The 20,664-nt window shown below is 33.1% G+C and overlaps 2 protein-coding genes across 2 annotated transcripts; one reads left to right on the top strand and one right to left on the bottom strand.

Annotated features, from left to right (window-relative positions):
• Positions 1 to 7,571: 7,571 nt before the first annotated feature.
• On the top strand, positions 7,572 to 14,322 carry LOC123700715 (UDP-glucosyltransferase 2-like). Its single transcript, XM_045648028.1, has 9 exons — positions 7,572 to 7,613; positions 8,823 to 8,978; positions 9,802 to 9,904; positions 10,233 to 10,416; positions 10,837 to 11,031; positions 11,313 to 11,535; positions 12,105 to 12,324; positions 13,451 to 13,670; positions 13,959 to 14,322. The coding sequence occupies exons 2-9, from the start codon at positions 8,823 to 8,825 to the stop codon at positions 14,227 to 14,229; spliced, it is 1,572 nt and encodes a 523-aa protein (XP_045503984.1). The 5' UTR covers positions 7,572 to 7,613; the 3' UTR covers positions 14,230 to 14,322.
• Positions 14,323 to 14,427: 105 nt separating this feature from the next.
• LOC123700717 (sucrose-6-phosphate hydrolase-like) lies at positions 14,428 to 15,921 on the bottom strand. Its single transcript, XM_045648030.1, has one exon. It carries the CDS (start codon positions 15,919 to 15,921, stop codon positions 14,458 to 14,460), a length of 1,464 nt encoding a protein of 487 aa, XP_045503986.1. The 3' UTR covers positions 14,428 to 14,457.
• Positions 15,922 to 20,664: the final 4,743 nt, after the last annotated feature.

Below are 20,664 nucleotides of genomic sequence, written 5' to 3'. Positions count from 1 at the left end.
GTTATGAAGAAATTTCTAGGTATTTTTATGATTTTATTTTTCGAGAAAAATTGAATAATTCAACCTTAAATGTACGAGTAGAGTACAATTAAACAGTCTTTTTTTTTTTTTAATTTTTAATAAATTACTATAATTATTGTTAAACGGTAAAATATTAAAGACGTTAATGTTTGCCCATTAAATCTTATGTAAAAAGATATGAGATAATTGAATTAATATAAATAAGTATTTAAACTATATTAATTGATAAACTATTTCTAAAACTTGAGCGAATAGTACACAAAAGAAATTACTAAAGTACCTAAGTACTTCTTTAATTTTTTATTAAAATGTTAATTAGCTGCGCCCTACTGATATAATACATACTACATACTCCTCCAACCTCTATATACTAGCTTTCCGCCCGCGGCTTCGCCCGCATTTTCAAAGAAAAACCCGAATAGTTCCCGTTCCCGTGGGATTTCCGGGATAAAACCGGATCTTATATGTTAATCCAAGTTACCTTCTATTGCTTGAAGCAATAAAGCCGCCCTTTGCATCAAATGTCCTGTCTGTGTGTGTGAAATTTGTATTTGTTTTGTATGCAATAAAGATTATAAATAAAATAAATAAAAATATATGTGTGCTAAATTTCATTATCATCGGTTCAGTGGTATTTGCGTGAAAGATTTACAAACACACACACATCCTCACAAACTTTCGCATTTATAATATTAGTAAGAAGTTATAATTTATATACCATATATAATGTGTAAATAACACACAATTTTACCTGAATCTACCAAATAAAAATTGTATGTATAATGTAGTTTACAACCACAATTTTTTAAACAACAGCAAGCATAATCGAATTTATTTCCTAATACAGTAGTAGACTTTACTCTTTCAAACATTAGTATTTTACAAATCAAAGACTTCAATGTTCCCAAGACTTATTTATTAATTGAGGCCCGGATCCGTAAAGAGCTATAAAACCTCTAGAGGGACAGCTATCTGTTAGACGCATTGCACCACGGCTGCTCTATATAGGGGAAGGTCTATATCTTTATAACGCTCTTAAAACATAAGCGGTTACTTTATTAGAGTATAAACATAGTTAAGGCGACACTTTAAGTAATTAATTCCTAGGTTATAATCGTAATTCTATGCAAACTTTAATTAACAATTTTCATGATGCTGAAGTGTGTACATCGCTTAAGGACTAAGGTTCTGGTTGTTATAGATGAAATACCTACTAGTTGTCCCGGCAAACGTCGTTCTGCCCTTTATCACTTAGCAGTATGAAAATAGATGTTGGCCGATTCTTTGACCAACCTGGGCACAATTTCATGAGAATCGATCCAGCCGTTTCGGCTGGCTAATACACTAATTTGGCTAATACACTAATTTGATAAAATTTTCTATTTTTTAGTTCGGTTTTCTATAAAAAGCGTGTTTTTTAGTTTTTTTAAACTATTATTTTTTTACCTGTATGTTTGTATGTAACCGTGTAACCGACTCCTTATGACTTGAATTTGACTTTAATTCAAACTTTGTACACTTATCAAGGACTGGTGACAATACAATAATTTCGATAAAAATGAAAGTAGGAGTTTATCTTATTATTCTGAATATTATAGATAATTAAAAACAAATATTAAAAAAATATATACTTTAAGTTGATTCTGTAATTCAAGCGTGTTTTTTTTAACTAAATTTTAGTCTATTTTTCGAGAGAATTAACAGCCACAAAGGAACGTGACAAAATGAAGTTCACGTTTTACATTACATATCCGTTTAACGTCTACAAATCATACCATAACGAGATATCTTTTCTATTTTAATAAAAAATAATCTTTCTTTTCACTTCAGAAATGACTGCATAATAAACCAAATTCTGCATGAATTTTGATTAACTTGACACTTTTTAGCTAATGTATCAAAATAAACCATATATTATTATGTAAAGAAATATGGATAGATATAGGTATAGATATCTGGTTATAACCTGAAAAATGGGAGCCCATTTACCTTTATTCCCCGGTTCAATTCTCTTTTACCCACTTGGTATGTACCCCTTGAGTAACATAAAATGTTAATAAAACCAAGAATGCTTAGAAAATTTACGCATAATGGTAATCCATTCTAATAATATCAATAATGTTCGCTAATCTATGGAAAAATGAGGAAAATGAGATAGAAGGAAATAGCTTCGCTTTGTTTTAATGAATCGTGAAATTTAGTGTTTTTGTTATATTAGGTACTGGCTGCTCCACGCGGTTTCACTCCCTTAGCTCCACTCCTGAGCCGTAGCGTGACATATAGTCTATAATCTTCCTAGATAAATAGGCTATCTAACACCGAAATAATTTTCAAAATCGTACGATTAGTTCCTGAGATTAGCGCGTTCAAACAAACTCTTTAGCTTTAACATTAGTGTAGACTGTAGATTATCCTTGAACTATAAAGCAAAATTTTCATGGTAACTAATGATTGAGTATCAAATATCTTTACCAGCCTTTTTATTAAAGATACTTGTTTTATTCTGATTTTATTCGTAAAACTTCAATTCCTTTAGCAAAGAAACTTAATACTTGTACTGAACCCTCTTAATGTACAAATTTTATAAATTCTATTCTCTGTGCACCTCAGTCTAAGGAATTTCTAATCCCTTAATTCCGCTTGGTCTGAAGCGCTTTAGTAATTCTCTCCTTTCTAGAACTTTCCTATGATCCTTTCTTGTGAAGTTTTTATTTAAACCTAGAAGAAATATCTTGAAGCTTGAAGTGTATTTTTGTTTTAATTCGAAAGAATTTAAAAGAATTTTTTCTAATTTCATTATTAATATCTTTTTGTGAATGCAATGTTTCCAAAAACTTTACTAAGTGATCGCACAACTAGGCGGTTATTTAAATGATGTATCTACCTTTTTTCAAAATCTTGATAATATGGTTTGATGATTGTTGAAGCGAAAAAAGACGTAGTGAGTAAATACTAAGGTCTTATTTTTTCTTGTTTCTAAGGTCTCTGAAAATGTGTATCCATCCACCATCAGGCGACCCTCCAGCTCTTTGACCACTACATAAAAAGTACAAACTTAAAAAAAAGTTGATCACTTCAGTCCATAAGATTAATACCTAGTGAGGTTGATTTAAAGTCTATACACCATATTCTAGTAGGTAAGAAGGCACAGCCAAAAACACAACAATATTGCTTGAATCCGGAAACGTCACGTATCCCTTTGATGGCCCATAACGCTGGGTACATGCATTTGACACCGATAAAGTGATAATGAGGAAATAAACCGGCTCCCGGAATACACCGCTGTTTTTATGTCCTGACCCGGTGACGTAATGAAATTTGTATTAGCGCCTAGTGGAAGTTTAATTATTAAAAAATATTATTATATATTATACAATAAATTAATCATCAAATTTTATGTTAAGCGTAAAATTCGAGAACGGTTCGATCAATTCTTTTTTTTTATTTTTGTTAAGGCACCAGAAAGGTTCGATTATGGAAAGAAAACACGAAAAAGGGCAAAATAACTTCTGCCAGGACAGCTAGTTATTAATGGAAGAGCATTGATATTTTGACGTATAATAAACAACTAGATTGAAAAAAAATGTCTTAAGCAATACTCTGCCTACTCTCGTATAAGCAGAGTTTTCTTATGAGTGGTGCAACAGACTTTAAACAAAACTGAAGTAAGGTGTTATTTTCAATAAATGTTTCATTTCATACAACTACACCACTACTACCTTTTCATAGGCTAGTGTGAGTGTAAGGTACGTTAATGTTGTTATGTGTGTACATATACTATATTTTATACCTGAATCGCTAAACTTATATGAATAAAGTACTCTTAAAGTTAGGTGAACGAGAAGGAAATATTTCTTATAAATATTTCAAGCGTCAGAATTCAAAAACTTGTACGTATCGTCAAAAATACTTGAACAAAGCCGTGTGTATAAAGCTAGTTATATTAGACTAGTGATTAGTAAATATACGCACTTGTATACAAAACAGTTAAGGTTTGTAAAAAAGGATAGAAATAATATAATTGTTCCATTCGAATTCGCCATTTCAATACTACATCATTTAACAATAAATTGTAATCCTTAATTCATACACAATACCCTTTGTAATAAATTAATCAAACACCATACACCCGAGGGAAACAACCCAAACATTGAATACAAAATTAAACTATTTCATAGCGGACTGTTAACGTTTTTACTTGAATTTTTATACAAACTTTGGCTTTTTAAAAACTCCCAGCAACTTGGGAAAAGTTCTTGCAGTGCATTCAAATGCTGAACTCTAAACGAAATTGTGAGATGAATCCTCTGAGGAATTTAATATTTAACGTTCGTGCTAAAATTGTTTTTCATTATAATATTATTGGTTCGTGTTTTCAAATTCTCTCGAGATATTTTTCTATTATAATATAGCTAGTTTGTGGTAGAAGGTAATTATTGCTTTTTCACACTAAACTAATCTATACTAATACTAGCTTACCGCCCGCGGCTTCGCCCGCTTTCTCTAAAACGATTTGAGATTTAAACTATCCTATCTCTCAAGTTGGATCGAACTGCACATGGTGTGCGAATTTTATTATAATCGGTTAAGTGGTTTAGGAGTCCATTGAGGACAAACATTGTGACACGAGATTTATATATATATTATATAAGATTATAAAGAGTAAGAGTTTGTTTGTTTGAACGCGCTAATCTCAGTAACTGTAGGTCCTATTTGAAAAATTATTTCGGTGTTAGATAGCCCATTTATCGAGGCAGGCTATATACTTATATAGGCTCTATAATATCATCACGCTAAAACCAACAAAAGCGGAGCAATGCGGGTGAACCCGCGGAGCACAGCTAGTTTGACATAAAATTATTTGCACTCTGTGTATAATAAGGTAGATACAGTAGAAATTCAATTTGTGATGTCTGATTTTTTTTATTGAAGGAGAACACAACATTCACTGGTATATAGTTTGTGTTACAACGACATCCTTTATTTATTTTAAGAATTGTAAATAATTGAGTTTTTTTAAGCTATTGCATAGCTTCTATCGCGGGCCTCAAGCGCGGGGACCGAATCGAGAAATTCCGTAACGAAAAAACCTCACGCTCCCCACTCCGACGGGCTCGGAGGTGTGGTGTGGCTTGAAGGCATGCTATGCAATAGCTTTACCGCGGCAGTCCCCGAGTGCCATACGTCTTTTTTTTTGCTTTTTATATACGAAAAATTAAAAAAAAAAAACTCAAGTGCATGAGCGAACTTACTGGCATTATACTTATTCCAACTCCTACTTGGAATAAGTGTGCTACACTTATTATTTTCATCACAGCATATTTCAAGTACTAACGAGACAGTTCAAAATAATAAACTAGAAAGCAAGCTAAAATTACCTGCTAAAATTAATACAATTTCGCCAAAGTTCCAAACAAAATTACAACAATGTCATCTTGGTCAGAATAAAATAAATTTGTCCGAAGTGCAAAGTTAAACAACTTTTGTATTGAATTAAGCAATGTTACGACTTGCAATTGAATTTCCGCTGGTGCAATTAAATATTGGAGCTGTAGGTTTCAGAAGTAGGAAAAAGTAAAGTGTAAAGCTGAAGAGTTTGTTTGTTTGTTTGTTTGAACGCGCTAATCTCACGAACCACTGGTCCGATTTGAAAAATTCTTTCGGTGTTAGATAGCCCATTTATCGAGAAAGGCTATATAATATCATCTCGCTAAGACCAACAGAAGCTGAGCAATGCGGGTGAAACCGCAGGGCTTGAAAAGGGCTTGAATGATGCTACTCTATCAAATGTTAAGTTTATTTTGAAGACTTTGAAAGATTGAAGAAAATGTGAACTAATAGGTATTTTAGCTACGGTGCATTTAGATCAAACGAGCGAATGCTCATTCAAACCCCACTATATCAAATGATTTTAGTGTAAACTGGCGTAGAGCATTCTTTCGTCGTTCTTAAATCTTAGTGCGTTCGAAAAGATTATATGGAATGTTCTAATACTGAACAACACTGAATACGAGCTTTCGTTCGCTCTATGTTCGTTTGGTCTAAATGCACCGGAATATTACAACAATAATTTTGAATATTATCGAAAAAAAAGGACTTCATAATATATTATAGTGTCATCTATTATTTGTGATAAAACCTAATATAACATTGAATTTACAAAACATATCCAGGTTCACTTAGTTTCAAAATAAGTAATACCAAAAATACTACAAGTAATATACTAGCAAAGTACCGAGCTAGATTTTTTAAATTTGATCTGGTTAAGGAGTAAAAAAATAAAATGTTCGGTGGCGCTAGTTTCGGTGGTCTAGGCCTCCTAATCTAGAACTTAAAATTGTGCTGCAGGAAAACATTATGCAAAAAACTAAAATACTAATTACTGTAAGTACAGGTCGCGCGTCAAGTAAAAAGAACGCTGACGGTTAAGCTGCGCATTGGCGATTTATCGGTCTATAACTATTTGGTGTTATGAGGTGGTATAAGAATAACAAATAGGTAGTTGCGAAGCCACGATTCGCGAGCCTAGTTCAAAAATAAAATAATCGGCACACAGCTTTCGTACAAAACTCGATCCATGCGCAAACACAACCCATCACTTTCAACCAGCGTTCTTTTTACGTGACGCGTACTGTATCTTCAATTTGCATGACGTACGTTTGTCAACAACTCAGTCTACGAGGAAATTGTACTTAAAAGTAATCAGAAGCTCTACCTAGTGAAAGTTCTCTTAAAATTAGTTCAATGTTCCCAAGATTAGACATTCATTGAGCGAATCCTTTTTATGTCCTTAATTTAAAATACTTTTGACGTGACAACGTCTTAAATTAGGTTGCGGCTGGGAGTCACTTATGAAAAAGTGTAACGCTCGGTAACGTTACGATGAGTCACCGAAAGAGGCACGCGGGCATGGTTAGCCCGCCTAAGAGCGAGAGAGACAGACATAAAAAGTCGTTGTCACGTAAAACTTTCGCCCGTATACCGACTTTACAGGCAACCAATTTTTAGATAATAAATTATATCTGGATAAGATAGCTAAAGGATTCTAGATCCATTTCATCATTGTAGAGTCTTAGAACGTTAGAAATACATATTATATTGTCTTCAAAAATAACCTTAATGGTGTTTTTACTGATATTATCAATTGTTAACTAGATTTCCTCTCAAGATTACGACCGTTGTGACGTGAAAAATAAACAAACATTCAAACGCACTTTTAAATCTAGGTGTTAAGCTCTAGAAACGCTGGACCGATTCGGCTAATTCTTTTTGAACATTTTTGTTAAGACACAAGAAAGTTTCTTATGGAGGGAAAACACGGAAAAAGGGCAAAAGGGCAGAACAACATCTTCTGAGCAGCTAGGTTATAATATTACACATAGTTACTAAGAATATACATATAATTTCAAGTGCGTAGTCGGCTGTTATCTACAAAAATTAACAATAATCCACGAACTAACGATTTAAATGCTCACGATTACAATAAAATAAAATAACTACGTCATTAAATACGTTTTCCATTATAAAATATTTAAAATAATATTAATTTCTATAGTGTTCAAATAGTTGACTGAAGTGGATACAACAGTGAGGTTTGTAATTGCTTTTTACAAGTTAGTTTCGTATAATAATAATTATAAATAAAGTTTGAATTCATCTTTATTTATTTTATTTTATTTATTTATTTATCAATAAAAGAAAAAAATACTTTATAATTGAACATGCCAAAAACCACGAAGATTTGTCCGGCATGCAAAGCAATCCATCCACGACAAAATTCAATGCACAGCGTGCTCGTGTGCTCGCGACAAGTTAGATACAATAATTATGCCACATTATACAGGTTGTTTACAAAATGCAATTTTAATTTAGATTTAACATTATTATTATTTATGGTTTTTTTAAAGTTCAAATCAAGATTATTTAATAATTGAGGAACTAAATAACGAGTTGTTCTTTTACCGTAAATGTTAGTTATTTTTGGAACCTGCTAACCCGCATTTGGCACCGGAATCTGCTAACCCGCATTTGGCCAGCGTAGTTGATTATGGCCTGTACCCTCATAGGAGGGCCGTGTCCCAGCAGTGGGAACGTATATGGGCTGATGATGATGATAATGATAGTTTAAATTAAATCTGTTCGTTTTTAATGGTGCTTAAATAGATTCTAAAGGTATCAGTTACATACAAACATACATGTGAATCTAATATAATCGTGCTAAAAAAATAGAAGGAAATATAATAAATAAAACGCAAACATACATTTCCTTGTTAAAAACAACTGAGAACTATTCGCTGCATAATGTGATAGACATTAGAATTAAATTTAAATTAATTCAAATCCATAGAATTGAGTCATCTTAATAATTACCATTATTAACAGTAATTATTTATAATTACATTATCTTCAACAATCGAAGCACACGTGCAACGCAACATTCTTTAGCTGCATTATAGAAGATCTCATAGGATTAGGAAATAATAATGGGTTTATTGAAAACGAGCTCTGCCGCGCGGTTTCACCCGCGAAGTCAAGGGCATTATTGACGATCCCGTGGTATTATCGGGTTAAGAACTATCCTATGTCCTTTTTCCGATCTCAAGCTACACTTCATCAAATTTCATCCAAATCGGTTCAGATGTTTAGGTGTGTATTGTGTAAATTTTCGATTTTCTGATAACTGCTCTTACAAAACTGTAACAAAATAACTTAAAATCGCATTTAATTACTACTTACTAACACTTTAATTATAATTGATAAAATTTAATAATTAACGATTATAAATCAATAATTTCTTACAGATGGCCATTAAACCACTTTTATTCCTACTTCTTTTCTGCGTAACTGTACCACTGAATGATGCGTTACGATTTCTTGTATTTGTGCCTGTTTACACAAAGAGTCATAGCATTTTAGGACATGCTGTAGTTGACCATCTACTGGACGCTGGGCATGAGGTAAGTAATTCAATAAATCGTAAAGTATAGATTACTAGGTTTCCACCCACGGCATCGACCGCGCAGTCAAATAAAAACCCGCATAGTTCCCGTTCCCGTGGGATTTCCGGGATTAAACCTATCCTATGTCGTTACTCGGGTATCAAAATATCTCTTTACCAAATTTCATGCAAATTGGTTCAGTCGTTAAAGCGTGCTTAGTAACAGACAGACAGACAGAGTTACTTTCGCATTTATAATATAAGTATGGATTTGACTTTTATTTTTAAGCTCATAACGGGCTAAGAAGCTAAAATGATTAGTTTAGTAGAAACAGATGATAGTTAAACAAGACAAGACCTAAAAAAAATAGGCAAAGTATGCACTAAAGTCATTTGTTAAATAACTATAACAGATCGATTATATTAATTGACTCTACATTATAAATCTATTCCGCAATCTTACTCACTACATAGTATAAAACAAAGTCGCTTTCTCTGTCCCTATTTCCCTATGTCCCTTTGTATGCTTAAATCTTTAAAACTACGCAACGGATTATTGATTCAAGAGGAAGGTTTTAGTATATAATTTACTAGCTGCTCCGCGCGGTTTCACCCCCGTGGCTCCACACCTGTTGGTCGTAGCGAGATGATATATACTCTATGACCTTCCTCAATAAATGAACTATCTAACACCGAAAGAAATTTTCAAATCGGATCAGTAATTCCCGAGATTAGCGCGTTCAAACAAACAAACTCTTCGGCTTTATAATATTAGTAGATTAGGTTTTAGATAAAGCGGGCGAAGCCGCGGGCGGTAAGCTAGTTGTAAATAAATATTACAGGTTGTTCACATAACTTCACATCCGAAGAAAAAAATTGTACCAAAATTGCAAGAAATCGATGTTCTCGACATCTCTATGAGGATAATGAAACAGTATCGTACACGTATGTATCGTCTTATATTTTTTAATTGAACACTACTACAACAAAGCTATGTTATTCAATTGACAGATTCAATTATTTGCAAAAGATTTATTTTATTATTTTTGTGTATACGACACTTCGCTCCTCCGAAACAGCTGAACCTATTTTGATGGAATTGTTTGAGGCAATCCGGGTGCATTCGAGAATTGTTTAGATATATGATTTGAAAGCCAGCAAACCCACGATCCACGAGCAAAACAGAGAAAAAATTTAAGTTAGTGAAATTAATAAACATTAAAAAAAAAATTAATATCCAAAATGTTTCAATTAATATGAATGTATATTTTAGCGGATGCTCTAAACATCACAAACATAGCGAACAAGGGAGCTGCTCCTTTATTCTTTATAACTGTAGTTCACGAGATGCACAAGCAAATGTTTGAAGATCCAGAAATCAGACAGTTCTTCAACGATCCTGAACAGAAATTTGACGCAGTTATTGTAGAATGGCTTTTTTCTCATTTTGTTGCTGGGTAAGGAGTTGACGTAACTTTACGTAGCTACTACTAAGAAATCTATGTACTTATTAAAAATGGAACAAATAGTCATCTTTATAGTGATACAAATAATGTCTGTAAGTGTATGTACTTTATAGAATCGTGAACATTTAATCATGTAATGATGAGCAAAGTGTTGTGCATGAGCCCATGAAGGTTTCTAAGTTGGTACGACCAATCTTCGACTGTGTACTACAGACGAAGCAGGGGTGCACAGCTTCAAGTCTAGACTTTTATAAAACCTAGGTTTATGATTGTAAAAGCGAACGTCTAACTCTCTGTTAAGATCTTACGGCATTATACGTCAGTTAGTTGGCACTATAAGTCAAAAGGCTGCTTTTTTCAGTAATAAAACAAAGTTATTATTGATACAGGTATCTTTTCTGGAACTTACAGGATCGCACCACTATTCAAATGTCCTCTAATATGGTTAGTAACAACGCAGGCGCATTGGCAAGTCCTGGACGTGGTTGACGAGATATCCAACCCAGCGTTCAGTGCTGATATATTCTCTATAAACATTCCACCTTTCACCACGTGGCAGAGATTTGAAGAATTGTGGGCTCTTGTGAAACGGTCTATTGAATTCAGGTAATGAGGTTCTTGTTAGCTTCAAGAACAAGACACTTTTTAAAATGAAATTGTTGAAATTCAGGAGCTATCCCTCTAATTCGAGCATCTTAATTATTGAGTTAAGGTCCTCGTATAAGCATAAGTTGGTAGGTGTTATAAAATTCAATCAGAAATTGATTAATTTAATCTGTGTTCTGTAACTTTTGCCTATCTCAGAAAGAAACAAAAAACTGAAGATATTTAGAACATCCCGTAGTTAAAAAAAATAAAGAAAAACTAAATTTCTCTTATAATTATAGATATTTTATCACACCAGCGGAAAGAAGAATTTACGATTCATCATTAAGGAAAATAGCACAAAGACGAGGAGTAGTTTTGCCTCCTTATGAAGAGGCAATTTACAATGGATCCTTGCTACTAATAAACTCCCATCCATCTATTGGCCAAGCATACAGACTGCCTCAGAATGCCAAATATGTAGCTGGATTCCATATACATGCAAATGTGAAGCCATTGCCAAAGGTAAATAGTAAATTTTTATTTCGTATATTATATTTGTAATAATGACTTAATAAACAATGACCTACGTTACCTTTCGACCGCCTCCTTGGTACAGTGGATGACGCGTGAGCGTAACACCGAGGGGTCTTGGGTTTGATTCCCGGTGGAGACGAAGAAAAAAAAATCGTCTTGTCCCTAAAGAAAATCGATCAGTGAAACAGAATATGTGTAATGCATCTGCCCCTTACCCCATTAAGAGACATGGGACTTCACTTTTTACGTTACCTTTACGTTACCTACGAGAAGTAGTTTACAAAAAACTTAATTAGGTACCTATTAAACATTCGGAATGTGAAAATCGGGGAAAAACTAACTCTGACTGACTGACTTTCTTGTAAGCATTCTGTTGAGAGCAGTAGGTCAAACGTAATTTAATCCTTTTTCTGAAATATTAAGCAGCCTTCACCCATAACCATAAGATAATACTTAACACTAATAATAAATATTCATGAGCAATTTTAATATTTGTAATATTACCTAAGAAATAAATATCCAAGAGGTTATTTTAAATAATTATTTTATTCTTACAGGACCTCCAACATTTAATGGACACAGCTAAACATGGTGCCATCTACTTTAGTATGGGTTCACATACAGCAAGTGAAAATATGAGTGATCACATGAAAAACTCACTTTTGCTCATGTTTTCGAAACTACGAGAAACTGTGATTTGGAAATTTGAAGGTGAAATGCAAAATGTACCAGAAAATGTTTATTTGGTGAAATGGGCACCTCAGCAAAGTATTTTAGGTAAGAGCGTCGACTTTAGTTCGTGCTGAAAATAATTATACTTAGTATCATAATTACTAAATTGGCTTTTTAGCCTCAACAAAAGAACCTACGAGTAATAATATGTACATTGTACCCAGGGCTAGCCCCGGTCAACTTGTGGTGAAATTGTATTAAAAATTGTCACATCGGCATAACGCACTTACTTATCTATACATATAATAAATCTGTAGAAGGGTCAATTCTGTACATTGAAAATATTGAAAAAATAACTAGCAGGGGGTGTTACTGGATCGATACCAAACCCAAATATGTGATTAAAAAATTTTTTGTCTGTCTGTCTGTCTGTCTGTCTGTCTGTATGTGAAGACATCACGTGAAAACTACCGGTTCGATTTCGATGAAACTTGGTATAATTATACCTTATTATCCTGGGCGTAAAATAGGATACTTTTTATCCTGGAAAAATACGTAGAAAAAAAATTAATCTCAATTTTTCAGTTATCCACAGACGTTGTTCTGTAGTAGGTACCGCGAACACACGTTGCGTATTATTATAGACCTAGCCGTATTTGGGTCCATAGATATTTATAAGATGTCATTGTCCGAGTTACTCAAAATGGAGAAATAAACCATCCACGCAAAGACCGACATCCGCGCGGACGGAGTCGCGGGCGGAAGCTAGTCCTAAATAATACGAAAATTTACGTTCAAGGTTGTGATCGAGATAAATATATCTGTCAATGTTGCATAATCACATTTTTATTTAACGTGTTATAAAAAATATCTTCGATAAATCTGTCAGTACCATATTCGTATACAGTAGCCAAAATAGTAGATAAACGTATCTACAGCTTACGTCAATCTCATACATTCGTATTCTATTCTATTGAACGCTACGCTAACAGAAATCCACTTGGCTAGGGGGGCAGCAATAACTATAAACACATTTCATAAATTTTTTTCATAATATTATGTAGTATTATATTTATATTTATATGATACAATCTTTCAACATAGTCTTATTTTATTTTTCTAAATTATATTACAATGTCTAATCACTGATGCATAAAACAATAAGTTATCTTTCTTCAATGTGAAATATGGAAATACTATCTGCAAAAATGAATGTTTTTTTTCTTTTTAGCACATCCCAACCTCAAACTATTCATAACTCATGGTGGCCAGCTATCTACAACTGAAGCTATACATTTTGGAGTACCTGTTATAGGTATTCCTACTATGGGAGATCAGCACATTAACATGAGAACTGTTGTACAAAAGGGCTTCGGTATTACTGTAAATCTCGCTGAAAATATGGCAGCTGACTTATACAAAGCAATCAAGGAAGTGTCAGCTAATCCTATGTAAGTTAATTTATCTTCAATTTTAAGAAAATTAAAGTTATTTGTTTTTATAAAGAACTTCCCCGTGGTGTCACCCGCATTGCTCCGCTCCTGTTAGTCTTAACGTGATGATATAATATAGCCTATAGCCTTCCTCGATAGCTGTCTAACACTGAAATAATTTTTCAAATCGGACCAGTAGTTCACGAGATTAGCGCGTTCAAACAAACAAACAAACTCTACAGCTTTATAATATTAGTATAGATTATTTTCCAGAAATATGATCATTATTATTTTTCTTACTTACAGTTATAAAAGAAAAGCAGACGAACTTTCCAGAATTTACCACGATCGTCCGTTAAGTCCAAAAAGCGAACTACTCTTCTGGATTGAACATGTTGTCAAAACGAAAGGTGCATTGCATCTGCGATCTCCGGCTTTACAGATTCCTATGTATAAGAAAATGTATATTGACCTTATAGTGTTTCAATTGATAGTAATGTATCTATTATTTAAGATAGCAAGAAGTATAGTTTGTAAGCAAAATAAGGTAACCAGGAAAAAAGTGAAGAAAAATTAAATATTACATGATTTTGTGAGTGATGGTTTTTCAGTGTGAGAATATGAGAAATAGAATAATTACTTTATATGAATTAAAAATATGTTTTGGTAATTTTTTGCCATTTTATTTTAGACGTCATCGGGTTTGCTATAATATGGAATATAATATGACACATCATTAAATTAACTTATATTCACAAAATAACTTAGCCTATATTTACAAAATTAAACAAAATTCCTTAACACACTAAGCAGGAACAGCTCTTTCTAAATGATATGCGTCTATCAACAATGATTGCGAGCTTAAGTTGTTTAAGATCCAATCACCATGAGGATATACCCTGCTACTAAAAACTACTTCACCTTCGCCACAGAATAATTCTATGCTACTAGCATCTAAGAAAATCCTCCAACTATGAGATTTTGTAGGAACCCATTCTACTTGTCGTATATCACCAGATCCTCTATCGACGATTACTTTACCAGCTTCGCGGTTCCATCGCAACCAAACCTTACCACCTCCCATGGAACCTTCTAGCAATAGTTCTATATCTTCAGTAAGATCACCTTCTATAATAAGTTCTGATGCCTTAGGTAAGTTTATAATTTGATCTGGCAACAAAGATCCGTGGATAATAGAGTTTTGTCTTAAGGTGACCATTTCATTTACTGGTTTCATAATAATTCGATTGCCAGATAATTTCAATTCTCTTACTATAGTTAGAGCTCCAGCCCATCCGTCAACATCCTCTGGATGAGGCACTTCCCACATACTAAACCATCCAACTACGTAACGTTTTCCATTATGTTCCATTGTTTGTGTAGCATAAAAGTCGTGACCGAAATCAAGCTCTTGGAATTCTACTTCTGGGATAAATTCATAAGTTTCATAACTGAAGCTGCCTATGATGTAACCTGTTTGGTATGTATTTTTATATCGATCACCTTTAGGTTCCAAGCCTTGCGGTGACATCAGCAAAACAAATTTGCCATCGAGTTCAAAGAAATCCGGGCATTCCCACATGTAACCCATCTCTCCGTTTGATTCTCCAATCACAGATAGATATTCCCAATTTTTGAGATCCTTTGATGAATATAAAACTACTTTTCCTCTTTCATCGTGTGTTTTGCTTCCAAGAACAAGGTACCATTTATCACCATGTTTCCAGACTTTTGGGTCACGAAAATCTGCTGAATCGCTTGATGGCAAAACGGGATTGCCTTTATATTTGTGAAAGTTGATACCATCGTCACTAAAAGCGAGGTACTGGCTCTCTTTGTAGTGAGGTTCTTCATCGATCACTTCACGTCCTGTATAAATAAGTGTAAAGGTATCATCATCCACCACAGCGCTGCCAGAAAAACACATTTCGGCTTCAGGAATCAATGCAGTAGGCAGTTGCTTCCAATGAACAAGATCAGGACTGGATACATGTCCCCAATGCATAGGACCCCATATACTATCATATGGATAAAATTGGTAGAATAGATGAAATTCTCCGTTGTAATATGAGAAACCATTGGGATCGTTCATCCAGCCAACCGGTGGTGTCACATGATAATGTAACCGATACCGAGGATTTATTTCACTTTTCTTACTTTCTATATATTGCTCCAACTCAACTTTAGAACTATCATCTTGTTTAACTGACCCCGAATATACTGTTGCGAGGAAACAGATTAAAACTATAACATTTTGTATACACGCCATTTTTTTATATGAATGGGTGTTCGTGAAGTTGGCCCTTATTTATATAATTTTGGAAATTCAATGATAAATGTTATCTCAAGTGTTTTATTTTGCACTTGTTATGTAAAATGTCTCCTGTACAGTTTTATCAGACAGAAATTGATAAGTTTTGTTCATACATGTAAATTCCTTATCATTTGTTTTGATCCTTAATAGGCTATTAGGTATTGTGTTTTTTTGTTTGTTTAAAATTAATTGTATATAACGTGTTTTCTATTTGGTGATGTATGTGGTTGAGTGGCAATTGTTGTGAATGCAGGTATTATTATAGACATTTCACGATATCTAAGAACTCACTGCTTATGGCAAAACATTAGTTCTTTATTTTGCATTTTTAATTATTTATAATTTTAAATTGTTTGAAAAATGATAGCCCTTATGTATATTTGCGTGGGTGACAATATTTGCTAAAGAGAATTTCCATTATTAATATTTGCAATTTTTAAAAAGTTTGAATTGATATTAAAGAGGCTTTGAAATACTATTAAATGATTTAATTTTCATAAATATAAAACCCAGGCACACAGGTTCCGTATGAGTCCTAAATTTTTACTATATTTTGTACATGTCATCGCAACCGCACGTGGGCGCTGTTTTAAGATTATGTTTTCATTGATAAAATGCTCACATTAGCGAAGCGGTGTATGCCGGCTGCGCGAAGTTATATAGAACAAAATATGGATTTTAAGGACAAATTAACCAAAAAAATTTTGACCTAATTTTTTTGTTTAAGTACCTACCTAGTTTTGCATGCACTGATCCCGTAAAAAATTGTGATCAGTTTATGCAAAAATTCAAGCCACTTCGCGCTTAGTATACCAATAGTGGGACACCCTGTATAATGGTAGAAAATTGTATGCATAATAATATTAAGTTCTTTAATATCGTTTATAAGATTGTTTTATTAAATTTTATATTTTTTATCAAAAAGATGATTATAAAAAAACATCAATTTCGTTTTCCTATACGAGAATTATAATTTATTTATCCTATACGTGTGTTACCCTAAACAAATTTAATCTTTTATCAAGATTATTAACAGCATCATCTTAACTTTTTCTATCTTATCTGGTGATGATTCTAACTGAGAGGTACAATTTTTTGATAAAAAAAATAGAAAATCCAAGGGGCTTGACAGATATTGATAATGTTATGATTTTCCGTACGTGATTCAGAACATCAAATGCAAATTAGATATAACTAGCATTCAGTCCACGGTTTCACCCGTGAATTTGCCGCCCACGCATCATTTGCCGCGGAAAATGCTTCAAATTCAAATTATATTTTATTTGCAAGAATGTAGTAACAAATTTTAGATGTTTTAATTAGAATATTATGTGGCTAATACATTCAAGCCATTGATTGGGTAGAATGTATTAGCCACTCGCTCGCTCTGTGTAAACCTGCCTACTGCCTAGTGAGGTAAAGTATGGTTCTTTGTTACGTTTAAATGTTACGTGCCTTAGGGTCCTTTAAATTGTGAATCCCATGAGCATAACATAGTATCTACTTAGCAATAAGAAGGAACACTCTGTAAAGTATTTGCCAATGTTAGAAAACCAAGGTTTTATGCGAAAAATAATGAATGGTATAAATCATTAGTAATGCAGACAATGACTGGTTTGATTAAAAAATAAAAAGGATGAATAACAATTTCAATATTTTTAAAATCGATATCAAGTTATCTACTGTCAAACATATTTTATCACAGCATTTTATACATCAAAGTTCCAGACGTGTAGGTAATATATAAATAATAATAAAAAGTCAAAGCAAGGTTACGATTAGTTACGTTACGTTAGATTATTTTAATTCATTAGATTGTTACATTGAAGACTCGTAGATTACATATTGTCGTTTGTGTTATCATCATCATCATCAGCCCATATACGTTCCCACTGCTGGGACACGGGCCTCCTATGAGGATACAGGCCATAATCCACCACGCTGGCCAAGTGCGGGTTGGCGGATGACACATGTCGTCGAACTTTTTAATTCTTCGACATGTCGGTTTCCTCACGATGTTTTCCTTCACCGTTCGAGCAGTGGTGATGTTCCAACATGCGCAGATAAATTTAAAAATCAATTTATTTCCTGCGCGCTCGCCTGGTCTCGAACCACGGACTTATCGATTCGAAGTCCGAGGTCTCACCACTGAGCCACCACTGCTCTCGTTTGTGTTATACTTTCATTATATTTTTTAGTTCAATCCTATCCTAAACTAATTATCTCAATAATCTTATAAAGAGGAAAACTTTGTTTGTTTGTTTGTTTGTTTGATTGTAATGAATAGGCTCATAAACTACTGGACCGATTTTAAAAATTCTTTCACCATTCGAAAGCTACATTATCCACGAGTAACATAGGCTAGGTTTTATCCAGGAAATCCCACGGGAACGGGAACTATGCGGGTTTTTCTTTGAAAACGCGGACGAAGCCGCAGGCGGAAAGCTAGTAAATTATATTTAGAAATTAAAGACTTTTTAACGGATTTTAAACGCGATTTATTCATTCTATTATTTTCCCGACGTTTCGAACACTTTACAGCGAGCGTGGTCACGGGGAGACAAGTGCGTGGACACGGGGAATAGAAAATCTATTGTGTCTGCGGGACCGATCGGGCCGCTTGGGGCTCAATGGGATATCATAATAAACCATGCTTCAATTCAACGATATATCATCAAATGGCTCTATAAAAATAAAGAAAGCATTTACAAGATGACGAATAGCACCTCTACCTCTTGTTGAAATGAGATAAAAATAAAACGCATCAAAATTTTCTGGGATTTTTTTCCGCTAATAATGACTTAAAATAATTCACAAAAAAACTAATTGAAACAAATTTTTTAATTACTAGAACAATGTTATTGATTCGGAGTGACAAATTCGGAATTTAAAATTAAAAACATAATAAACGTCGAGAATTAAATACGTTAATCAATATATTAAATCAAGATCACTACCGAATATTATATATATATTATGTACCTAAATCCTATTAAAACAAGAAATACCAAAGATCATAACACTGCCAAAAAGAGCATTCACCTTGATAAGTTAAAAATAGATATCCAGCGAATTCATTTAAAATTTTATAAGTAAAATAAACAAGCAAACTAATAATAATATTAATTTAAATAAATAAAATAAAATTTACATTTTAGACCTTATCGAAACTCGCTAAATATAATCGATTCGAATCGCAAGTCCATATTTACATTGATACCTACCTAATAATTTTGATAATGAAAGTGTACTTAGGTTATCGTTTTAACCGACTTCAAAAAGAGGAGGTTCCCAATTCGGCCGGTATATTTTATTATTTTTATTTAAAAATTGGTATTAAACTTTATATAAAAATTGAATATAATTAATATTCAAATTTTGTTTCGACAGATTATTAGAACATTAGCCAAAAGTAGGACAACAAGAAAATAAAGTCTTCATAAGTCACAATATTGTTTCAGTTGGTGAAAAAACGACGCCAATTCATTAAAATTTTGAATATTAATTTACGTGATGGTCAATATACACAGATAATATTGATATAGTATTATAATAATAATAGAAACGACACGTGTATATTTTTCCATTCATAATTATTAATATATCATTCCTCATATTTTGAAATATTTTACCTCGAAATATTTCTAGGTCCCGTAATAAATTAAATGTTATTTGAAAAAATTAGGGACTTTTTCGTTAGGCTGTGTCAACTATTTGCAATATAAAAAAAAAAACATATTTTGTTTTTCAATTATACATGTTAACGAGCATAATGGATGCTTTTCACAGTATCACTACAAACGCTAAACGCTTCTAACTTCAAACTCACTGAAGCAATATGATTGGTTTTACAAACACATTTCTCGCTACACACCCTCGAACATTATTGGTGGAAAAGCACCCTAAGTCACAGATCAACAGCTGTACTCAATAATCGCCAACGAGCATATCGCCCACATAACTATTATAGTTCTTTGATATCGCCATACACATATCGAGTTCGAGTGCTGTTTATTACTCAACTAGCTTACCGCCCGCGGCTTCGCCCGCTTTGTCTAAGATTATATACTAAAACTTTCCTCTTGAACCACTCTAACTCTATCTATTAAAAAAACCGCATCAAAATCCGTTGCGTAGTTTTAAAGATTTAAGCATACAAAGGGTTATGTTCCTTACATAGGGACAGAGAAAGCGACTTTGTTTTATACTATGTAGTGAAGCTGAACTCATCTGATAGCGCAACCTCAAGCTATTTTTTTAGAATAGCGCAGCATCTCATATTTTTACATAAGAGCATACTCAATTTTGAGATCTGTTTATAAATACGGGCCTTAGTGAGATGATATATAAAGCTTTCCTCAATAAATGTTCTGTCTAAAAGTGAAATAATTTTTCAAATTCAATCCTTGATTTTAGCGCATTCAAACAAACAAACCTTTCATATTAGTATCGATAAATTAAAGTATTACGTCAAAATTCCCCAGAAATCGTGTGTTGAATATTTAAAACCTTGTTTGAAACATTATATTCAAGGTCTCAACTTATTTGTTTTGATTTATTGATGCAAAAAAACATCAAACTTCATTCTAAAATAAAAACAAATTTTAATTGAATTGGTAAGATATAATTTTCCCTACAATAAATATTGTTTCTTCTGTATATTGACTGAACTGACTTTCAGAGTCAAGTTCGTACCTT

Source organism: Colias croceus, chromosome 20, assembly GCF_905220415.1.
Source record: "Colias croceus chromosome 20, ilColCroc2.1".
Lineage (NCBI taxonomy): Eukaryota > Metazoa > Arthropoda > Insecta > Lepidoptera > Pieridae > Colias > Colias croceus.
This window is presented reverse-complemented; position numbering and strand designations above follow the sequence as displayed.